This window comes from Thunnus albacares, chromosome 21 (genome assembly GCF_914725855.1).
Source record: "Thunnus albacares chromosome 21, fThuAlb1.1, whole genome shotgun sequence".
In the NCBI taxonomy this organism is placed as follows: Eukaryota; Metazoa; Chordata; class Actinopteri; order Scombriformes; family Scombridae; genus Thunnus; species Thunnus albacares.
Genome location: NC_058126.1, coordinates 23878921 through 23900307, shown reverse-complemented (window position 1 = coordinate 23900307; position 21387 = coordinate 23878921). Strand labels below are relative to the sequence as shown.

The 21387-nt window shown below is 37.9% G+C and overlaps 2 protein-coding genes across 2 annotated transcripts; both read right to left on the bottom strand.

Annotated features, from left to right (window-relative positions):
- Positions 1-3802: 3802 nt before the first annotated feature.
- On the bottom strand, positions 3803-7164 carry LOC122972920 (C-C chemokine receptor type 1-like). The gene is made up of 3 exons (XM_044340343.1): positions 7050-7164; positions 6577-6779; positions 3803-4957 (listed from the first exon to the last, which is right to left on the bottom strand). Exons 2-3 carry the CDS (start codon positions 6750-6752, stop codon positions 4075-4077), a joined length of 1059 nt encoding a protein of 352 aa, XP_044196278.1. The 5' UTR covers positions 6753-6779; positions 7050-7164; the 3' UTR covers positions 3803-4074.
- A 6796-nt stretch (positions 7165-13960) lies between these two features.
- On the bottom strand, positions 13961-18387 carry LOC122972646 (C-C chemokine receptor type 1-like). Its single transcript, XM_044339888.1, has 3 exons — positions 18267-18387; positions 17799-18001; positions 13961-16159 (listed from the first exon to the last, which is right to left on the bottom strand). Exons 2-3 carry the CDS (start codon positions 17972-17974, stop codon positions 15271-15273), a joined length of 1065 nt encoding a protein of 354 aa, XP_044195823.1. The 5' UTR covers positions 17975-18001; positions 18267-18387; the 3' UTR covers positions 13961-15270.
- Positions 18388-21387: the final 3000 nt, after the last annotated feature.

Genomic DNA, 21387 nt, shown 5'->3' with positions numbered 1-21387 from the left:
AAGTGATGACTTCTCACCTGCTGTTTACGACCACAGCAGCTGAAACAACCTCACTCGTTCAAGCCCCTGTGTGATGGCCCCTGCCTAACCTACCTTAAGTGAAATGATGCTGGTGTGGCAATGAATTATTGTTATAAGGTGTCTGGGAGAATGTGGGTGTGGCAGCCAATCGAATTCAGAGCACCTGTGCCTAATGCTGCTATAGCATAAAAGGCCAACTCCCAGCATTGTTCAGACTCTCTCTCTCACCTTGATGCATCTCAGCCAGCAGCCGCAGGCTTTGGTTTTTCATTTGATTCTAGTTTTGTTTTTACTCCACAGCACCTTACACTTCATTGTTCACACATTCACACCTACATTACTGATGTTATTGACTGACATACTCCACATTTTTAATTATTTCTTCAGTTGTTTACTTTATTATAATAAATATCTGTACTTTACTGCCATCCGCTGTGTCCATTCCCATATTTGTCATGGTCTAGGAGCCGGGTTATGACATACTGAGGGCTCGTCCAGGACATGAACCTGGGACCTCTCGCACCCAAAGCAAGAATCATAACCCTTGGAGCCAGGTTATGACACCTGACAGAGTAAGGTCTCCATATCCCTTACAGGTTGCGAGTAATTGTACTTAGTAGAGAACTGCATTGGGATTGGGATCCCACAGGTCTCGCAGGACCCAATGCAATCTTGCGGGAACAGGTGGTTTGCTGTGGGCGGGAGTGAGCGGTCAAAAAATATACTGCAGGTCCCGGGATTTAGGCAATGCTGCAGGCAAACTCTCACAGAGCCCGGCCGAATGCTTAGTCTGCACTCCTCCTGGTGCCCCCTGACACTACTATCTGCTACAGTACTGAGAACAGAAACACCAAACAATGTGTGCATATTGCATATACTGCAGGTTATTACTTCTTGTACTCATTTAGGAGGTAACAGAGTTGTAAGCATGTAAGTTGTATGCATCAAATCGCATGCCATCATCATTAGGAGCACTACTCCTGATCAGTGCATTAAAAGACACAGGGAAACTAAGCAAAATAAACCAACCAAAGACAGCAACACATGTTCTAAAATAATAAGTAGACTAAAATAAATGAATACAATGTAATTCTGCCATAGAATAGGCATATTTATTGCACTAGAATAACTGGTTATTGCACTAGTATGAATGTATATTTCGCAATTTCGCTATGTTATTACCAACAAGTATGCATCTCTTTATTAATAGTACGCAGTAAAGTAATGTGTCTTCCCTGCTGTACGGGAGAAGACACAACGAGTGAATGGTCAGAAAGTTTGCAGGCGCAGGCAGGTGTGGACACACTTATTGCAGGAGCGAGTGGTAATGGTCAGGTATCTAGCAGCAGCGGGCGGGAGCGGGATTAGGAAAACAGTCCCATGCAGGGCTTTAGTACACACCTCGTGTACAGTGCAGTGTTTTGTGTAAAATAAACATTGATAATTTAGACAAACCTCAAGCAGTCACTTCTTCTGAAGAACATTATCCCTGATCACAGGATAATCAAAAGATGGAATCCATACCACCATGCATCATGAGTGCAAGTAATTTCTCCATGGTGGTGGCCCTTTACTGGGCACAAAGTACATGGGTTGAAGACTCTACAATCTGATTCAATCCCAGACTAAACTCCTCCAGAATCATGATGACATTTGTGTGTAAAATGTATCGATTAAGCATATATTAGCCAAAGACAGCATTTTGCAATATTACTTTTGGAGAACAGAACATGATGAAAAGAATGTAACAATGATTGAATGTTTTGAGTTGGACTATGCATTAAGGCGTGGATATTCTGTATATCACAACTCTGAAAGACAACTCACTCTTTGTGAATTCATCTTTAATTTCCATGACACTCATCTCTAACTTTCTCTGTGATGACATATTGATCATGAGATAATGATTTTATCTGCAGTGCAACAGCTTAATAATGACTGTTGGTTAAGGTAGACTTTATGTGCTGATATCAAATTTCACACTGCTTCCAATATCTGACAACAGAAACAGGAACCTTTCTAAATTTGAATTATATTGTTAAGTTGGCTGTGTTAAAACATAGTATTTACATTTGATCACAGATAGCTGGTGTCTGAACTGAGGATGATGGGAATGTCAGTAGTTTTGCCAGTATTTGATCCAGACCAAAGTGTTGAACAAATTAAAAATGTAAACTGCTGACGGCTCTAGATGAAAAGTCAACGGATCACCAAAGTCATTCCAGTCATTCATTCTGTGGGGAAAAAGAATGTTTGTACATAAGTTCATTGGCAGTTTATCCAGTACTCATTGATAATTATTGCAGTCTGGACCAAAGTCAAAAACTTTGACAAGTAAAATTAAAAGTAGTGAGAAAACATTTACAGTATTTTTTGTAATGTGGGGAAGTGATCCTGTAATCTTTTCACCAGAGATATTGACACTAGGCTTTATGCAGAAGATAAAAATATGTCCAGGTCTGCTCCCCTGAGCCAGTTTTCTTCATAACAACATTTTTAGCTCTGTACTTCAATTCTTGGTTATGTGGGGGAAAACTGTCCAGATCAGCAATGTAATCAGGTGGTCTTGTCCTCTTCTGAACATGGACATGAGAAACATGTATTTGAACTTCTACACAAATCCTTGACAGTTGCTTTCTTAAAAGAATGTTTTCAGTAAAAGGGGTGTTTTGAAAAGGTATGTACGTATATTCTGGAAAAATGTGTGATGTGAAGAAAGGAAACATGTAGCCTGGTGATTTAAAAGGGTTGATTTAATCAAATAGTTTGGATTTAGACACACACAAACCAAACAAAACCCAACAAACCATTAAGCTTTTAACTCCCTTTTTGGTGCTGCTTTTTCACTGTTTTTTTTCCAAGTAAAAAATTCTTCATATGAAACTTGACAAAGAATGAATCATCAATGTAAAATATCGACTCTCTTTTTATAGGACATAATTCATTATACACCCAATAATAAAAAAAACCCATAAACACAAGATTAAACCAACCAAACAAAAATCAGAGCAGATATACTTACAGGCATGGAAAGTGACTGGACAATGATTATACATGCTTGATTCATTGTTTTGGACTTTATTTGGATGCAGCTAAAGTTCCACTGTCTGGTGTTCAACAAAGTGCTCTTATCATAATGTAAATTCTTACACTTAATCAGCCTTGAGAAAAACTACAAGCCAGACCTCTAAACTTTTTTTTTTACACACTATACTGACATTTTAGAAATAATCCAATTTAAGTGAAGTCATGAAAAGCTGTCAGAGATACAGATAGCCATTACAAATGAGAGTTTAGGCTGTATGGTGAAAATACAGAGCAAAACACTTTTCTATCACATCCAAAAGTCCTTTACAAAGAGTTTTAACATTTGCTCAACTATGTAAGGATTAAGGAACTATTGATCTCTTCCCCCTTAACTTTGTTCAGCAGCCCAACTTTTACATTCTGTCACACAGAGGTGATGCAGTTAACTGTAATATTGGGTGCAAAATTTGAGAGAACACTGTATAAAATAAATCATGATTGTGGCACTGTGGTGCATAACCAAGTGTGGTCTGACACATATAAAGGCACAGGCGTGAATACTTCGGGGGTTATGGCAGATGTTGATCATTAGATTTCTTCTTACAAATGGAGTTACTCAACTTTAAATGCAGAGCTTTGTTTATCAACATCTGACAACTAGAGGACAGAAGGTCTCCCAAATTAGTTTGTAAATGAACCTTAATGAAACCTTAATAAAACCTTAAAACTCACAGGAAAATCAAGCTCACATAATTGACATAAAGTCTTTACTGTATATACAAAGAAGGAATTGAGTGCTTTTCTGTAAGGATCCATCTCTTCCTGTAGCTGAGCTAAACATACCTCTTATGTCCACATTTACATATGTCTTGATAACATGTGCATGATGATGAGGTAGCAGCTTTGTTTTGTGCTGGACAACAAACTTTCAAAACATGTTCTCTCTCTTCCTTCAGTTGCTGTAAAACCATGGTTTGTTGAGCACATGGCAGTCCTGAGATACAAAGGAGTTCCAAACCCTAAAACTCAACTCAACTCTATACTTTTCTGTGTACTTTTTGTGGACATATTGGTTCTGCTGACCTGACTGACAGAAATATGCTTCTTTAACCCTGGGAAGCGTTTCACCAGCAGCTGTCTGAAGTAGCTCTGGAACTTTTTACCAACAAATGTATAGAAGATGGGACTGATGCAGAAGTAAATGTAAGTAATGTCATGAGTGACTTCACGTGCATAACCCCTCTTCTTCTTTTCATCACAGGACGGGTTATCATCATCATCATCATCATCATCATGAATCAGTTCTACAATGTTAAATGGGGTCCAGCATATAAAAAACAACAGGACAATGACAAATATCAGCCTGACTGTCTTGAACCTGGTAACTATCTTGGATGATATGACAGTGATAGCAATCCTAACATAGCAGTACACAATAACAATCAGAGGAAAGAGCAAGAAAAGGAAAAGTTGAAGGTAAAATCCAGATGCTCTTAGCTTGTCATCAATAGACATTGTGTTGCCAGGATGTTCCTGACAGAACATTTTATTGTCGATGAGAGTAGAAAAAGTTTTGTGGAGAATCATCTTTGGGATGCACGCTAGACCACTGACCAGCCACACCACAGCACAGGAGAGCAGCGCATAGCGTTGATTCCTCACTTGCGACGCACGCAAGGAGTAAACGACAGCAAGGTGTCGGTCGAAGGTCAGGAGAGTTAGAAACAGAACAGAACTGTAGAGGCCCAGGTAGTAGACACTGCCTACAATCTTGCACATTACTTCGCCAAAGATCCAGTAGGAGAGCTGCTTGTAGACTCCCAAGAAGGGAAGACTGCTCATGAACATCAGGGAGGACACCACTAGGTTGAGCAGCAAGATGTTGGTCACAGTGGTCAGCTTCTCAAACCTAAGAAGTGGCCAATTAAACCGTTAAATGTAGAAAAAACAGAGACTATAGGTCACACAAGCATTTTTGACAGTAATATTTTGCAATAATTTCCAAACTGTGGATTGGTTGGTGGCAGTGAAGTAAATCTGAACATCTTTAGCATCAATTTAAGTAAAGCGTGTCAACTAGATAAACTGCTTTGAAATCCATTGATTGACAGGTCATACTGTAGAGTCCTGAAATAGAGGAAGTTCACTCGTTCAATGTTACACAATTCTCTCAGTTCAGTCTTTTGATTTTGTGGTGTGCAAGCTAGCTTCTTGTACTGCCTGTAATTGCCTAATATTTTATCCTGATACCACTGCATAACCTCCAGGAAAATGACATTTCGTAATCAGGCATTTATTTGAACTGTCAAGGCCATTTTTAACTTTGAAATTAAGAGATTGCAAGACATTAGTTTTGAATCATGAAGGATGTTCGAGTGTTTCAGTGTACCACTGCCTGTTATTGATAATATATTGATGACTTGTGCACATTGTGCAGCTTTGCAGGATTGAGTGCAACACTTCTGCTCTGGTCTACATTGCAAAGTAGGACATGCACAACCAGCTCAGTAATGTGAGTTGACAAATTTGGCATCAAAGTTGAAAATGCGTGCGTCACCCAGATATACAGTAGTCTGTGTAGGAATCTAGTGCCAACAAGTTAGTATTTCAATTTGACCGGTACTTCATTTTTTTGACCAAACACCTCAAAACTAATGACACTCCCATCATCCTCAGCTGTTCTTTGTGTTCAATGCTAAATAGCACTTGTTAGAAATGTAAATTAAGGTGGTGACCATGGTAAGCATTATACTTGTTTAACATCAGCAATGTCATGTGCTAGCATGGCTCTTGGTTAGCACTTCACATCAACCAAAGTGAATTTATCCAGACAAAGGTGATGTTTCTCCCAAAAGTAAAATATGAATCAAATTTTTAGGAGACATTGTTGCTAATCACTACCATAATAAGATTAACATAACAAATTTCATGTTCTTTTAACCAAGAGGGGAACAAACACCCCTCCTTTTCTTGTGCCAATTTCTGTAAGAGCCCAGAGAAGAATTTTTGATGCTGTTTTTGACCTGCATTTTTGAGCAAGAGACATTCAATGCATTTACATTTAGTAACCTGTCTACAAAGTAGTTTTAATTGTCAGTGGCGGGGTCCACATTTGCACACTTGAGTCAAACTGCCAACACATACACAAGTGACTATAATCCAGCACGACTGTTTTTAATTTTATCTCATTAGTGTCAGCCTCACTGTTCACTCTCCTAACAATGTATCAGAGCTGTAGCAGTTGCTCTTCTGTTGTATTTTTAACAAAGTAGTTGCTTCACTAGTGTTTTCTGCTCACAAAATTCTGGGATCAGTAGTATTAAATCACACTTGATGCTAAATTGTAAGGATTACTACTTTAATTTACTCTTTGTAGACTATTTCAATTATCCTGAAATTCACAGGTAATTATAATAAGGGTTGTGTGTATTTTACAAGTTTACAAATTGTACATTTTCTACCTCTAATTGCTTTAAACTACTAAACCAATATTTTTTCTGAATTTGAGAGTTTTGTTTGTCTACTCACCGATGGATGATGACCAGGACCAGCCCGTTGCCAAAGAGACTGAAGAGAAACATGAAGTAGTAAATGGTGGACAATTGACCTCCCAGTAAGTTTTCACCATCACTACTACATGGTTCAACCGGCTTCTCATCGTTATCGTCATAAGTATAGTTATAATCAAGAGCTGTTGATTCCATCTTCTCCTCAAATGTTAGCAGGGAAATCTGTCAGAAACACAAATGCAACCATCATACACAGCATTCACAATAAGATGCAATGACGCAGTCCAGTCAGTATGAAATGAAAATTCTAAATATTGTCAAGCTTTTGAAAATGTGTAGTACTATATAAGAGCTATTAAATTCTGTGTGCATGCTTCTGTAAAGCATGCAAATAAGGAGAATTAGAAAACAATCCCTTTAAATGAGATCCTCCAAGGAGCTCAAATCAGATGTTTGTGGGAATGAGGATCAGGCTGAGCTGAGCTGACTTACCGCCTGGCCTGTTGTCTGACTCTGAGGACCAAAACTGTCTGTCTCACAGCTCAGCTGAAGTTACTCCATATAAGTCAGCCAGCAAGGGGAAGGAAGTACCAGAAAAGTGTGTGTGTGTGTGTGTGTGTGTGTGTGTGTGTGTGTGTGTGTGTGTGTGTGTGTGTGTGTGTCTGGGTCTGGGTCTGGAAGGAGCAGGGATTGGCTGACAAAGACAAGGCCAAATGTGTCTCAGACAAGGTTGAGACCTTGAGAGCAGAGCAGAGTACTGAAAAGACAGTTCTGTGTAAGAACCCCATTGCAGTGGTCAATATAAGGATGAAATGAATGAGGAAGCTGTTTTACATGCAGTTCTTATGTTACACCACATCTACACAGGACGCTTAGTGTATGCAGCACGTTAGCAGAGCAGCAGCATCACAACAGCTCCATCTGTGTCTACATTCAGGATGCATTCAGGCACAGTGAGTGCAGGTCAATCACTACACAATAACTACAACACACAATCATTGCAGTTACTAAAAATGAAAGACAATAGACTTCCAGGTGTAGTGCGAATGAAATGCGAGCTGTTACTTATCGCGTGTAGACAGCTGTTAAAATAGAAGCGTATCTGTTCTGTCAGACAGACATACGTGAGACACACAACTGAAAAACATGGCTGAAACACTTATGTGTAGGCACAACACAGTGTTAGTCTGAACATGGCAAAAGTGTCAGATGGTTAAAGTTAGGTAAAGATCATGGTTTGGGCTGACTGTGGTTACGCAACTAAAACACTTGGTTACACTCGTTTTTTTCACATCCATCCATTAAACCATGAGATGCTGACTCGTCTTTTATGGTCTAATATTATTACTGATGCTGGGCTGAAAGGATACAGACTGATCTTAATACACATAATAATATTTCAGATCAATGAAGTTCTCAGTTCACCAGCCCCACTGATACATTTACCTGAAAACAAAGCTGTTCAACAGTAATCTCAAAGGAATATTACAGGAATATAGATTATATATATAAATCAATACTATCTCCCCCAAAAAATCAAATACATTTTTTTTTTAAATTTGCACAATTCTAATATTAAAAAGTGATTGATTTAACAAATTAAACCATACACTTATTGTACTTAAAAAACTTTTCAGATAATCCAGCAGGACGGCATGAAAAATTATATTTTATTCACCATTAGAAACCTGCAGCCCACTGTCTATTATTGCATTACACATCCAGTTTGATAAAGGTTTTTTTTTTCTTTTTAAAGAAACAACAGTTTAAAGAGGCAACACTAAATGATCTGTATAATATTCCTACACCTATCTCTTTTGAAACATCACTATGATATTTATCAAAATACAAAAACATATTGTATTCAAATATTCCTTGTGATGTCTTTTTGTCTCTCAGTACCGAATTCATTCTGACAACTTTTTTTATCCTGTATTATATTTTTATTATAATAAATATATACTTTTTTCAATGTGAGGAGTGTATGTTTGATTTGTATACTAGTATGTCATCCTGCTTTGGGTGTGGTTTATTACAGTCTGTGCTTCTGTCTCAACGTTTTCCTGATAAAGATGAAGAAATTTGTTTCTCACTGATAATGTCACTTGTGACATTATTGAACTATTTCCACACTGTCAGATGGTTTTGTCATTTCTGAAGAAGTTTCTATAAGAAATTAGATATACAGTATCCTATAATTACATTTTCTGATGACTCAGTTGTAGTCAGCTTAAAGTCCCCCCAAAAATGTGTTTTTCCTTATTGTTCCTTCACTTAAATTTTTATGCTACAATGTGCAGTATGATGTAAAGGAAGGTTTGACACTAAAAGGCTGTTTCATCTGTTGAAAGGGGAAAGTTTAAATCTGAGTTTAAAACTAGGAGCATGATTTATGACATCACAACTAGTTTGGAGCCAATCATGGTCCAGTATGCAGCTTATACAAGTGTGATGTGAAACCTGAAGCCTCCAGTGCACATACACTGAAAATGGACAATGAACAATATTTGCATATTCATAAATTCTGGAATTTTAATGAAGGAGAAAGACAAGATATAGATTTAAGAATTTTAACAAGATAATTGAACTGGTTTTGTTGGAAAAACCATATCAGACAGATTCTTTTATTTCAAGCAGAGTATTTTTTATATGTCTTAAAACATGTCTGGAGGGATCCATAAATATCTAGGTGTCATTTTGCATTCTCAACTTAAGTGTGATGCCCATATAAGGAAATTGTCTAGACTACTAACTGTTTTTGTTTGGTAAGACCATGTATATCTCTTGAAGCAGCTAAAATGTATACACATGCCATGATTTTATCACATATATCCTACTCTGTGGTTATCAGGGTGCAGGCCTCCAAATCAATAATCACACCTGTAATCATTTTTATAAAAACTATAAAAGGTAAAATGACACCATGGTCAAATTCTTCAAAAATAGAACTTAGGTAGAGTTTTCATTCATAAAGTATTGCATTACCTGTATGTAATGTGCTTATCTGTATGGTCCAAGTTAAATAAACAAATAACTGAGTAATAAAAACAAGGGAGGGGAGGCAGGTCTAAAGTGAATTCTTTTACTGTGCTTAAGAGTCCTTTTTGAGTAAAATGTTGATAAAATCAAGAAATGTTGTTGACTTCAGGAAGTCAGGACCAAACCTGACAGTGAAAGTCTGAAATTGACAGCAAGCAGAGTTTTGAATCAAGAGTGAAGACCATTTTGAAAATAGTGCAAAAATGAAAAAAAAGGGTTTTTTTGAAGTCATGAGGGCTTTTTTTCTCAATCTCCATCTTCTGGATCTTTTTCTTACCTGATCTGTGTCCTGGGGAACAAACTAGTTTGGAGTTCACTGCAGTCATTGTGCTAAATCATGTCACTGATATGGACAATACTGCTCAGTAATGCCCATCTGACCTTCATACAGAAAGAGCTGGAATCCCATTGTCAAGTCTTAACATTTTGAATGTATGAAATATAATTTTTACTCTGAATTCATTAAAGTGAAATTGTGCCTTTCTTGCTGCTGTATTTCATTGTGGAATTGACATGTCACCCTCCTGATGAAGTTTTGTCACTGTGATGACCAACATAAATAAGTTGTGAAAGATTGTTACTATGACAACACACATCTGATAGCTTTCACAAAGCATAGCAGAAGGTACTGGACCAGTTGCACAACAACTGTTGTACTTCTGTAGAAAATTGCGTAAGAGACTTTTTTATGACAGTTTTTTAGATACAGATTCAGACCAACTTTATTATCTCAGCCGGGAAAATTCATTTGGTCCAGTGCTCCAGACATAAAAGCACCATAGAATCCACAGTAAAAGCAGTAGAACACCCAATACAGCCTTGATCAGATAGAGCACTTTTTGCAGGTTGTAAAACACGAGGCACACCACACTGCCTTTTTTGTTGAAGTCTACAACTTAAAAAAAGAGCAGCTGCATAACTGTGAGAAAGTCATCAAGTAGGTGAATGATTTACGGGGGTTTGTAGTTGTTCGACAGAACCCAGCAGAGAGCCTCAGATAAGGAGTTAAAGATTTTTGGGCTACACTTGCAGCTAAAGGTCAAAAACACAGCAAAATAGTATGCGCCCCTCCAGAGGACTCAGAAAAGATGCCAATATTCAGGGTGGATAGGAAGGACCTTGAAAGAGCTGGTAACATCCGCCTTGGACAACCAGACTCCTTGGCCTGCGAGGCAGATGAGGGAGATGGCATGATCAATTGCAGATCATCCCCCTACCCTTGCAGAGGTTGGGTCTTCTTCTCTTATCCACACTTTTGGGGAGAGAGCCAAGGGTGGATGGCTGGGCAATGGATGATTTGGGGGTGATGGACAGTGGAGGAGCTGCTGGTGGTAAGCCACAGAAAACAGTGGGACTTTGCTTTTCCACAGCTGAGGTGTGGGGCAGAGGAGCAGAGAGGGTGCATGTGGTGGGATGGGAAGGGGCACCACACAGGTTGCAAATGAGCAACGAGCGGGTTACAAAGACTCGGCAGTATAGTTTGGGATCCAACTATCTCCAGTATGTGCCCTGGTTGAACTATTGCAGGGGTCTGGCAGCTTGAGAGTTGAAAAGGACATGGTGTGAATAAAAGCTGTTGCCGCCGAACCACAAGGCCAGGTTGAGGATCAATAGTAGTTGTCAAACTCAGACCTGCGGTTGAGGAAAGCAGAACAGATGACATCTCAATACAATGAGAATGAGAAAGTGAATTCAACCACTATAAGGTCTTTGGAGGGGACATGAGGTTGAAGATGAGATTGAGATGATCCGCCATTCGGGTCTTGTGTGACGTCACTTCCTCCCATAGTCACATCCCTGTCGCAGACCGCCAACGTCATCACATCAGGCACCATCGCCATCTTCTCTCTCTCTCAGACACAAACAAACACACACACACACAAACACACACACACACACACACACACACACACAGACACACACACACACGTGCATTCCCATGCATGTGCTCAACCCTGTACATAGCTGTTTGTGTTTTGCTTGGTAGAATTAGATTTTAGAATGGTAGTTTATTGATCAGAGCATTTGTTAACTTTGTTAACCTTGCTAAGTTAAATAAATAGTTATATCTTTAAAAAAAAGTTCTTTTGTCATTATTGTTTCTAGGTGAACTTTCATGACACCACCTTGTTTGGTTATTGGTCCCGGTTTCCGGGTGGTGCCCCCTATCTGTTAATACATATGAATGATTTCATTAATTTTATAATTAATTAATCATTACGATAATTGTTAATTATTGTTAATAACCAACTGTGCTCCTTACAGATCCAACAGTTGGTGTCGGAATTATTGATTAATTTTAACAATACCTTCATTATTATCGACGATAATTATGAATTATTACTAATAACCAAACACACTCCTGCCTGTCCCAACATAATTGCCTTTTTAATGACGCAAAGGGAACCATATGAAGCTTAGAGAAAGTTCACTCATGCCTGGCGTAATTTTATCGCTCATACCTCCCTGTCATTCTCATTTATCATGCACACTCAATCATTTCCTAGCTGTCAATGCATGGGGGCGTAGTTTGAGTTTCAGCTGTCACCAGCTGATCACTTCTTCCCAATAGCGTGGCGACACATTTTCATTGTTAGCCTGTCATCTATGCAAACTGTTCCTTGTGAGAAACTTGAATGCGACACATACTAATGAAATATATGAGTCACCCATGGGGTTGCGAGTAATTGTACTCAGTAGAGGACTGCAAGATTGAGATTGGGATCCCACAGGTCTCGCGGTACCCAACGCGAATCTTGCAGGAACAGGCAGTTGTAACTTTGCTGCTGGCAGGAGCGGGAGGTCAAAAAATATACTGCGGGTCCCGAGATTTAGGCAGTGCTGCAGGCAAACTCTCACAGAGCTGGGCTGAGTGCTCAGTCTGCGTTCCTCCTGGTACCCACTGACACATCTACCTGCTACCACTCCTCCTCACACACATACACACATACTCATGACTAGGCACCACTAACTGCTGTGACCTGCCGACTTGAACGAGCTGAGAACAGAAACACCAAACAATATGTGCATATTGCGATACTGCAGGTTATTACTACTTTTGTGTTCATTTAGGAGGGAACAGAAGAGTTGTAAGCTTGCATCAGGTCACATACCATCATCATTAGCACTACTCCTCATCAGTGCATTAAAAGACACAGAGAAATTAAAGAAAATAAAACCAATGACAACAACACATGTTCTAAAATAATAAGTAGGTTAAAAGAAATAAATACAACGTAATTCTGCCATAGAACAGGCATATTAATTGCACTAGAATAACTGGTTATTGCACTAATATGAATGTATATTCACTAGAACGCAGTTTCGCTACATTATTACCAACAGGTTTGCATCTCTATTAATAGTGCACAGTAAAATAATCTGTAATACTGTAATCTGTGTACTTAAAGAAGAACTTACAGGATTATTTCTGCTCTTTGTGAATTCATCTTTAATTTCCATGACACTCGCCTCTAACTTTCTCTGTGATGACGTATTGATCATGAGATAATGATTTTATCTGCAGTGCAACAGCTTAATAATGACTGTTGGTTAAGGTAGACTTTATGTGCTGATATCAAATTTCACACTACTTCCAATATCTGACAACAGAAACAGGAACCTTTCTAAATTTGAATTATATTGTTAAGTTGGCTGCGTTAAAACATAGTATTTACATTTGATCACAGATAGCTGGTGTCTGAACTGAGGATGATGGGAATGTCAGTAGTTTTGCCAGTATTTGATCCAGACCAAAGTGTTGAACAAATTAAAAATGTAAACTGCTGACGGCTCTGGATGAAAAGTCAACGGATCACCAAAGTCATTCCAGTCATTCATTCTGTGGGGAAAAAGAATGTTTGTACATAAGTTCATTGGCAGTTTATCCAGTACTCATTGATAGTTATTGCAGTCTGGACCAAAGTCAAAATCTTTGACAAGTAAAATTAAAAGTAGTGAGAAAACATTTACAGTATTTTTTGTAATGTGGGGAAGTGACCCTGTAATCCTTTCACCAGAGATATTGACACTAGACTTTATGCAGAAGATAAAAATATGTCCAGGTCTGCTCCCCTGAGCCAGTTTTCTTCATAACAACATTTTTAGCTCTGAACTTCAATTCTTGGTTATGTGGGGGAAAACTGTCCAGATCAGCAATGTAATCAGGTGGTCTTGTCCTCTTCTGAACATGGACATGAGAAACATGTATTTGAACTTCTACACAAATCCTTGACAGTTGCTTTCTTAAAAGAATGTTTTCAGTAAAAGGGGTGTTTTGAAAAGGTATGTACGTATATTCTGGAAATATGGGGGACGGGAAGAAAGGAAACATGTAGCCTGGTGATTTAAAAGGGTTGATTTAATCAAATAGTTTGAATTTAGACAAACACACAAGCCAAACAAAACCCAACAAACCATTAAGCTTTTAACTCCCTTTTTGGTGCTGCTTTTTCACTGTTTTATTTCCAAGTAAAAAGTTCTTCATATGAAACTTGACAAAGAATGAATCATCAATGTAAAATATCAAATTTCTTTTTAAAGGACATAATTCATTATACACACAATAATAAAAAAAAAAACCCCATAAACACAAGATTAAACCAACCAAACAAAAATCAGAGCAGATATACTTACAGGCATGGAAAGTGACTGGACAATGATTATACATGCTTGATTCATTGTTTTGGACTTTGGATGGATGCAGCTAAAGCTCCACTGTCTGGTGTTCAACAAAGTGCTCTTATCATAATGTAAATTCTTACACTTAATCAGCCTTGAGAAGAACCACAAGCCAGACTTCTAAACTTTTTTTTTTTTACACACTATACTGACATTTTAGAAATAATCCAATTTAAGTGAAGTCATGAAAAGCTGTCAGAGATACAGATAGTCATTACAAATGAGAGTTTAGGCTGTATGGCGAAAATACAGAGCAAAACACTTTTGTATCACATCCAAAAGTCCTTTACAAAGAGTTTTAACATTTGCTCAACTATGTAAGGATTAAGGAACTATGGATCCCTTCCCCCTTAACTTTGTTCAGCAGCCCAACTTTTACATTCTGTCACACAGAGGTGATGCAGTTAACTGTAATATTGGGTGCAAAATTTGAGAGAACACTGTATAAAATAAATCATGATTGTGGCACTGCGGTGCATAACTAAGTGTGGTCTGACACATATAAAGGCACAGGCGTGAATACTTAGAAAATGGGGTTATGGCAGATGTTAGATTATTAGATTTGTTCTTACAAATGGAGTTACTCAACTTTAAATGCAGAGCTTTGTTTATCAACATCTGACAACTAGAGGACAGAAGGTCTCCCAAACTAGTTTGTAAATGAACCTTAATGAAACCTTAATAAAACCTTAAAAATCACAGGAAAATCAAGCTCACATAATTGACAAAAAGTCTTTACTGTATATTCAAAGAAGATATGGTGTGCTTTTCTGTAAGGATCCATCTCTTCCTGTAGCTGAGCTAAACATACCTCTTCTGTCCACATTTACATATGTCATGATGGCATGGGCATGATGAAGAGGTAGCAGCTTTGTTTTGTGCTGGACAACAAACTTTTGAAACATGTTCTCTCTCTTCCTTCAGTTGCTGTAAAACCATGGTTTGTTGAACACATGGCAGTCCTGAGATACAAAGGAGTTCTCAACCCTAAAACTCAACTCAACTCTAAGCTTTTCTGTGTACTTTTTGTGGACATATTGGTTCTGCTGACCTGACTGACAGAAATATGCTTCTTTAACCCTGGGAAGCGTTTCACCAGCAGCTGTCTGAAGTAGCTCTGGAACTTTTTACCAACAAATGTATAGAAGATGGGACTGATGCAGAAGTAAATGTAAGCAATGTCATGAGTGACTTCACGTGCATAACCCCTCTTCTTCTTTTCATCACAGGACGGGATCACAGGATCATCATCATCATCATCATCATCATGAATCAGTTCTACAATGTTAAATGGGGTCCAGCATATAAAAAACAACAGGACAATGACAAATATCAGCCTGACTGTCTTGAACTTGGTAACTATCTTGGATGATATGACAGTGATAGCAATCCTAACGTAGCAGTACACAATAACAATCAGAGGAAAAAGCAAGAAAAGGAAAAGTTGAAGGTAAAATCCAGATGCTCTTAGCTTGTCATCAACAGACGTTGTGTTACCAGGATGTTCCTGACAGAACATTTTATTGTCGATGAGAGTAGAAAAAGTTTTGTGGAGAATCATCTTTGGGATGCACGCTAGACCACTGACCAGCCACACCACAGCACAGGAGAGCAGCGCATAGCGTTGATTCCTCACTTGCGACGCACGCAAGGAGTAAACGACAGCAAGGTGTCGGTCGAAGGTCAGGAGAGTTAGAAACAGAACAGAACTGTAGAGGCCCAGGTAGTAGACACTGCCTACAATCTTGCACATTACTTCGCCAAAGATCCAGTAGGAGAGCTGCTTGTAGACTCCCACGAAGGGAAGACTGCTCATGAACATCAGGGAGGACACCACTAGGTTGAGCAGCAAGATGTTGGTCACAGTGGTCAGCTTCTCAAACCTAAGAAGTGGCCAATTAAACCGTTAAATGTAGAAAAAACAGAGACTATAGGTCACACAAGCATTTTTGACAGTAATATTTTGCAATAATTTCCAAACTGTGGATTGGTTGGTGGCAGTGAAGTAAATCTGAACATCTTTAGCATCAATTTAAGTAAAGCGTGTCAACTAGATAAACTGCTTTGAAATCCATTAATTGACAGGTCATACTGTAGAGTCCTGAAATAGAGGAAGTTCACTCGTTCAATGTTACACAATTCTCTCAGTTCAGTCTTTTGATTTTGTGGTGTGCAAGCTAGCTTCTTGTACTGCCTGTAATTGCCTAATATTTTACCCTGACACCACTGCATAACCTCCAGGAAAATGACATTTCGTAATCAGGCATTTATTTGAATTGTCAAGGCCATTTTTAACTTTGAAATTAAGAGATTACAAGACATTAGTTTTGAATCATGAAGGATGTTCGAATGTTTCAGTGTACCACTGCCTGTTATTGATAATATATTGATGACTTGTGCACATTGTGCAGCTTTGCAGGATTGAGTGCAACACTTCTGCTCTGGTCTACATTGCAAAATAGGACGTGCACAGCCAGCTCAGTAATGTGAGTTGACAAATTTGGCATCAAAGTTGAAAATGCATGAAATGAATCTGCCTGAGAGTGCCACCTAGATATACAGTAGTCTGTGTGGGAATCTAGTGCCAACAAGTTAGTATTTCAATTTGACCGGTACTTCATTTTTTTGACCAAACACCTCAAAACTAATGACACTCCCATCATCCTCAGCTGTTCTTTGTGTTCAATGCTAAATAGCACATGTTAGAAATGTAAATTAAGGTAGTGACCATGGTAAGCATTTTACTTGTTTAACATCAGCAATGTCATGTGCTAGCATGGCTCTTGGTTAGCACTTAACATCAACCAAAGTGAATTTATCCAGACAAAGGTGATGTTTCTCCCAAAAGTAAAATATGAATCAAATTTTTAGGAGACATTGTTGCTAATCACTACCATAATAAGATTAACATAACAAATTTCATGTTCTTTTAACCAAGAGGGGAACAAAGAACCCTCCTTTTCTTGTGCCAATTTCTGTAAGAGCCCAGAGAAAAATTTTTGATGCTGCTTTTGACCTGCATTTTTGAGCAAGAGACATTCAATGCATTTACATTTAGTAACCTGTCTACAAAGTAGTTTTAATTGTCAGTGGCGGGGTCCACATTTGCGCACTTGAGTCAAACTGCCAACACATACACAAGTGACTATAATCCAGCACGACTGTTTTTAATTTTATCTCATTAGTGTCAGCCTCACTGTTCACTCTCCTAACAGTGTATCAGAGCTGTAGCAGTTGTTCTTCTGTTGTATTTTTAACAAAGTAGTTGCTTCACTAGTGTTTGCTGCTCACAAAATTCTGGGATCAGTAGTAGTAAATCACACTTGATGCTAAATTGTAAGGATTACAACTTTAATTTACTCTTTGTAGACTATTTCAATTATCCTGAAATTCACAGGTAATTATAATAAGGGTTGTGTGTATTTTACAAGTTTACAAATTGTACATTTGCTACCTCTAATTGCTTTAAAATGCTAAACCAATATTTTTTTTTGAATTTGAGAGTTTTGTTTGTCTACTCACCGATGGATGATGACCAGGACCAGCCCGTTGCCAAAGAGACTGAAGAGAAACATGAAGTAGTAAATGGTGGACAGTTGAGCTCCCAGTAAGTTTTCACCATCAGTACTACATAGTTCAACCAGCTTCTCATCGTTATTCTCATGAGGATAGTCATAATCAGAAGCTGTTGATTCCATCTTCTCCTCAAATGTTAACAGGGAAATCTGTCAGAAACACAAATGCAACCATCATACACAGCATTCACAATAAGATGCAATGATGCAGTCAGTATGAAATGGAAATTCTAAATATTGTCAAGCTTTTGAAAATGTGTAGTAGTATATAAGAGCTATTAAATTCTGTGTGCATGCTTCTGTAAAACATGCAAATAAGGAGAATTAGAAAACAATCCCTTTAAATGAGATCCTCCAAGGAGCTCAAATCAGATGTTTGTGGGAATGAATATCAGGCTGAGCTGAGCTGACTTACCACCTGGCCAGCAGAGGAGCTTCTCCTTGTTGTCTCACTGAGGACCAGAATTGTCTGTCTCACAGCTCAGCTGAAGTTACTCCATATAAGTCAGCCAGCAAGGGGAAGGAAGTACCAGAAAAGTGTGTGTGTGTGTGTGTGTGTGTGTGTGTGTGTGTGTGTGTGTGTGTGTGTGTGTGTGTGTGTGTGTGTGTGTGTGTGTGTGTGTGTGTGTCTGAGTCTGGAAGGAGCAGGGATTGGCTGACAAAGACAAGGCCAAATGTGTCCCAGACAAGGTTGAGACCTTGAGAGCAGAGCAGAGTACTGAAAAGACAGTTCTGTGTAAGAACCCCATTGCAGTGGTCAATATAAGGATGAAATGAATGAGGAAGCTGAGTTTTTACACGCAGTTCTTATGTTACACCACATCTACACAGGACGCTTAGTGTATGCAGCACGTTAGCAGAGCAGCAGCATCACAACAGTTCCATCTGTGTCTACATTCAGGATGCATTCAGGCACAGTGAGTGTAGGTCAATCACTACACAATAACTACAACACACAACCATTGCAGTTACCAAAAATGAAAGAAAATAGACTTCCAGGTGTAGTGCGAGTGAAATGCAAGCTGTTACTTATCGCGTGTAGACAGCTGTTAAAATAGAAGCGTATCTGTTCTGTCAGACAGACATGCGTGAGACACACAACTGAAAAACATGGCTGTAATACTTTCTGTGTAGGCACAACACAGTGTTAGTCTGAACATGGCAAAAGTGTCAGATGGTTAAAGTTAGGTAAAGATCATGGTTTGGGCTGACTGTGGTTAAGCATCTAAAACACTTGGTTACACTCGGTTTTTTCACATCCATCCATTAAACCATGAGATGCTGACTCGTCTTTTATGGTCTAATATTATTACTGATGCTGGGCTGAAAAGATACAGACTGATCTTAATACACATAATAATATTTCAGATCAATGAAGTTCTCAGTTCACCAGCCCCACTGATACATTTACCTGAAAACAAAGCTGTTCAACAGTAATCTCAAAGGAATATTACAGGAATATAGATTATATATATAAATCAATACTATCTCCCCCAAAAAATCAAATACATTTTTTTTTTAATTTGCACAATTCTAATATTAAAAAGTGATTGATTTAACAAATTAAACCATACACTTATTGTACTTAAAAATCTTTCTAGATAATTACATTTTATTCACCATTAGAAACCTGCAGCCCACTGTCTATTATTGCATTACACATCCAGTTTGCTAAAGGTTTTTTTTTCTTTTTAAAGAAACAACAGTTTAAAGAGGCAACACTAAATGATCTGTATAATATTCCTACACCTATCTCTTTTGAAACATCACTATGATATTTATCAAAATACAAAAACATATTGTATTCAAATATTCCTTGTGATGTCTTTTTGTCTCTCAGTACCGAATTCATTCTGACAACTTTTTTTATCCTGTATTATATTTTTATTATAATAAATATATACTTTTTTCAATGTGAGGAGTGTATGTTTGATTTGTATACTAGTATGTCATCCTGCTTTGGGTGTGGTTTATTACAGTCTGTGCTTCTGTCTCAACGTTTTCCTGATAAAGATGAAGAAATTTGTTTCTCACTGATAATGTCACTTGTGACATTATTGAACTATTTCCACACTGTCAGATGGTTTTGTCATTTCTGAAGAAGTTTCTATAAGAAATTAGATATACAGTATCCTATAATTACATTTTCTGATGACTCAGTTGTAGTCAGCTTAAAGTCCCCCCAAAAATGTGTTTTTCCTTATTGTTCCTTCACTTAAATTTTTATGCTACAATGTGCAGTATGATGTGAAGGAAGGTTTGACACTAAAAGGCTGTTTCATCTGTTGAAAGGGGAAAGTTTAAATCTGAGTTTAAAACTAGGAGCATGATTTATGACATCACAACTAGTTTGGAGCCAATCATGGTCCAGTATGCAGCTTATACAAGTGTGATGTGAAACCTGAAGCCTCCAGTGCACATACACTGAAAATGGACAATGAACAATATTTGCATATTCATAAATTCTGGAATTTTATGAAGGAGAAAGACAAGATATAGATTTAAGAATTTTAACAAGATAATTGAACTGGTTTTGTTGGAAAAACCATATCAGACAGATTCTTTTATTTCAAGCAGAGTATTTTTTATATGTCTTAAAACATGTCTGGAGGGATCCATAAATATCTAGGTGTCATTTTGCATTCTCAACTTAAGTGTGATGCCCATATAAGGAAATTGTCTAGACTACTAACTGTTTTTGTTTGGTAAGACCATGTATATCTCTTGAAGCAGCTAAAATGTATACACATGCCATGATTTTATCATATATATCCTACTCTGTGGTTATCAGGGTGCAGGCCTCCAAATCAATAATCAAGCCTGTAATCATTTTTATAAAAACTATAAAAGGTAAAATGACACCATGGTCAAATTCTTCAAAAATAGAACTTAGGTAGAGTTTTCATTCATAAAGTATTGCATTACCTGTATGTAATGTGCTTATCTGTATGGTCCAAGTTAAATAAACAAATAACTGAGTAATAAAAACAAGGGAGGGGAGGCAGGTCTAAAGTGAATTCTTTTACTGTGCTTAAGAGTCCTTTTTGAGTAAAATGTTGATAAAATCAAGAAATGTTGTTGACTTCAGGAAGTCAGGAATCAAGCGTGAAGACCATTTTGAAAATAGTGCAAAAATGAAAAAAAAAGGGTTTTTTTGAAGTCATGAGGGCTTTTTTTCTCAATCTCCATCTTCTGGATCTTTTTCTTACCTGATCTGTGTCCTGGGGAACAAACTAGTTTGGAGTTCACTGCAGTCATTGTGCTAAATCATGTCACTGATATGGACAATACTGCTCAGTAATGCCCATCTGACCTTCATACAGAAAGAGCTGGAATCCCATTGTCAAGTCTTAACATTTTGAATGTATGAAATATAATTTTTACTCTGAATTCATTAAAGTGAAATTGTGCCTTTCTTGCTGCTGTATTTCATTGTGGAATTGACATGTCACCCTCCTGATGAAGTTTTGTCACTGTGATGACCAACATAAATAAGTTGTGAGAGATTGTTACTATGACAACACACATCTGATAGC

Coding starts and splice junctions, on each gene's coding strand:
- LOC122972920 (XM_044340343.1), bottom strand. CDS start 6,752: ATGGAATCAACAGCTCTTGATTATAACTATACTTATGACGATAACGAT. Junction 4,958..6,576: donor GTCCTGGTCATCATCCATCG/GTGAGTAGACAA, acceptor GCCACTTCTTAG/GTTTGAGAAGCTGACCACTG.
- LOC122972646 (XM_044339888.1), bottom strand. CDS start 17,974: ATGGAATCAACAGCTTCTGATTATGACTATCCTCATGAGAATAACGAT. Junction 16,160..17,798: donor GTCCTGGTCATCATCCATCG/GTGAGTAGACAA, acceptor GCCACTTCTTAG/GTTTGAGAAGCTGACCACTG.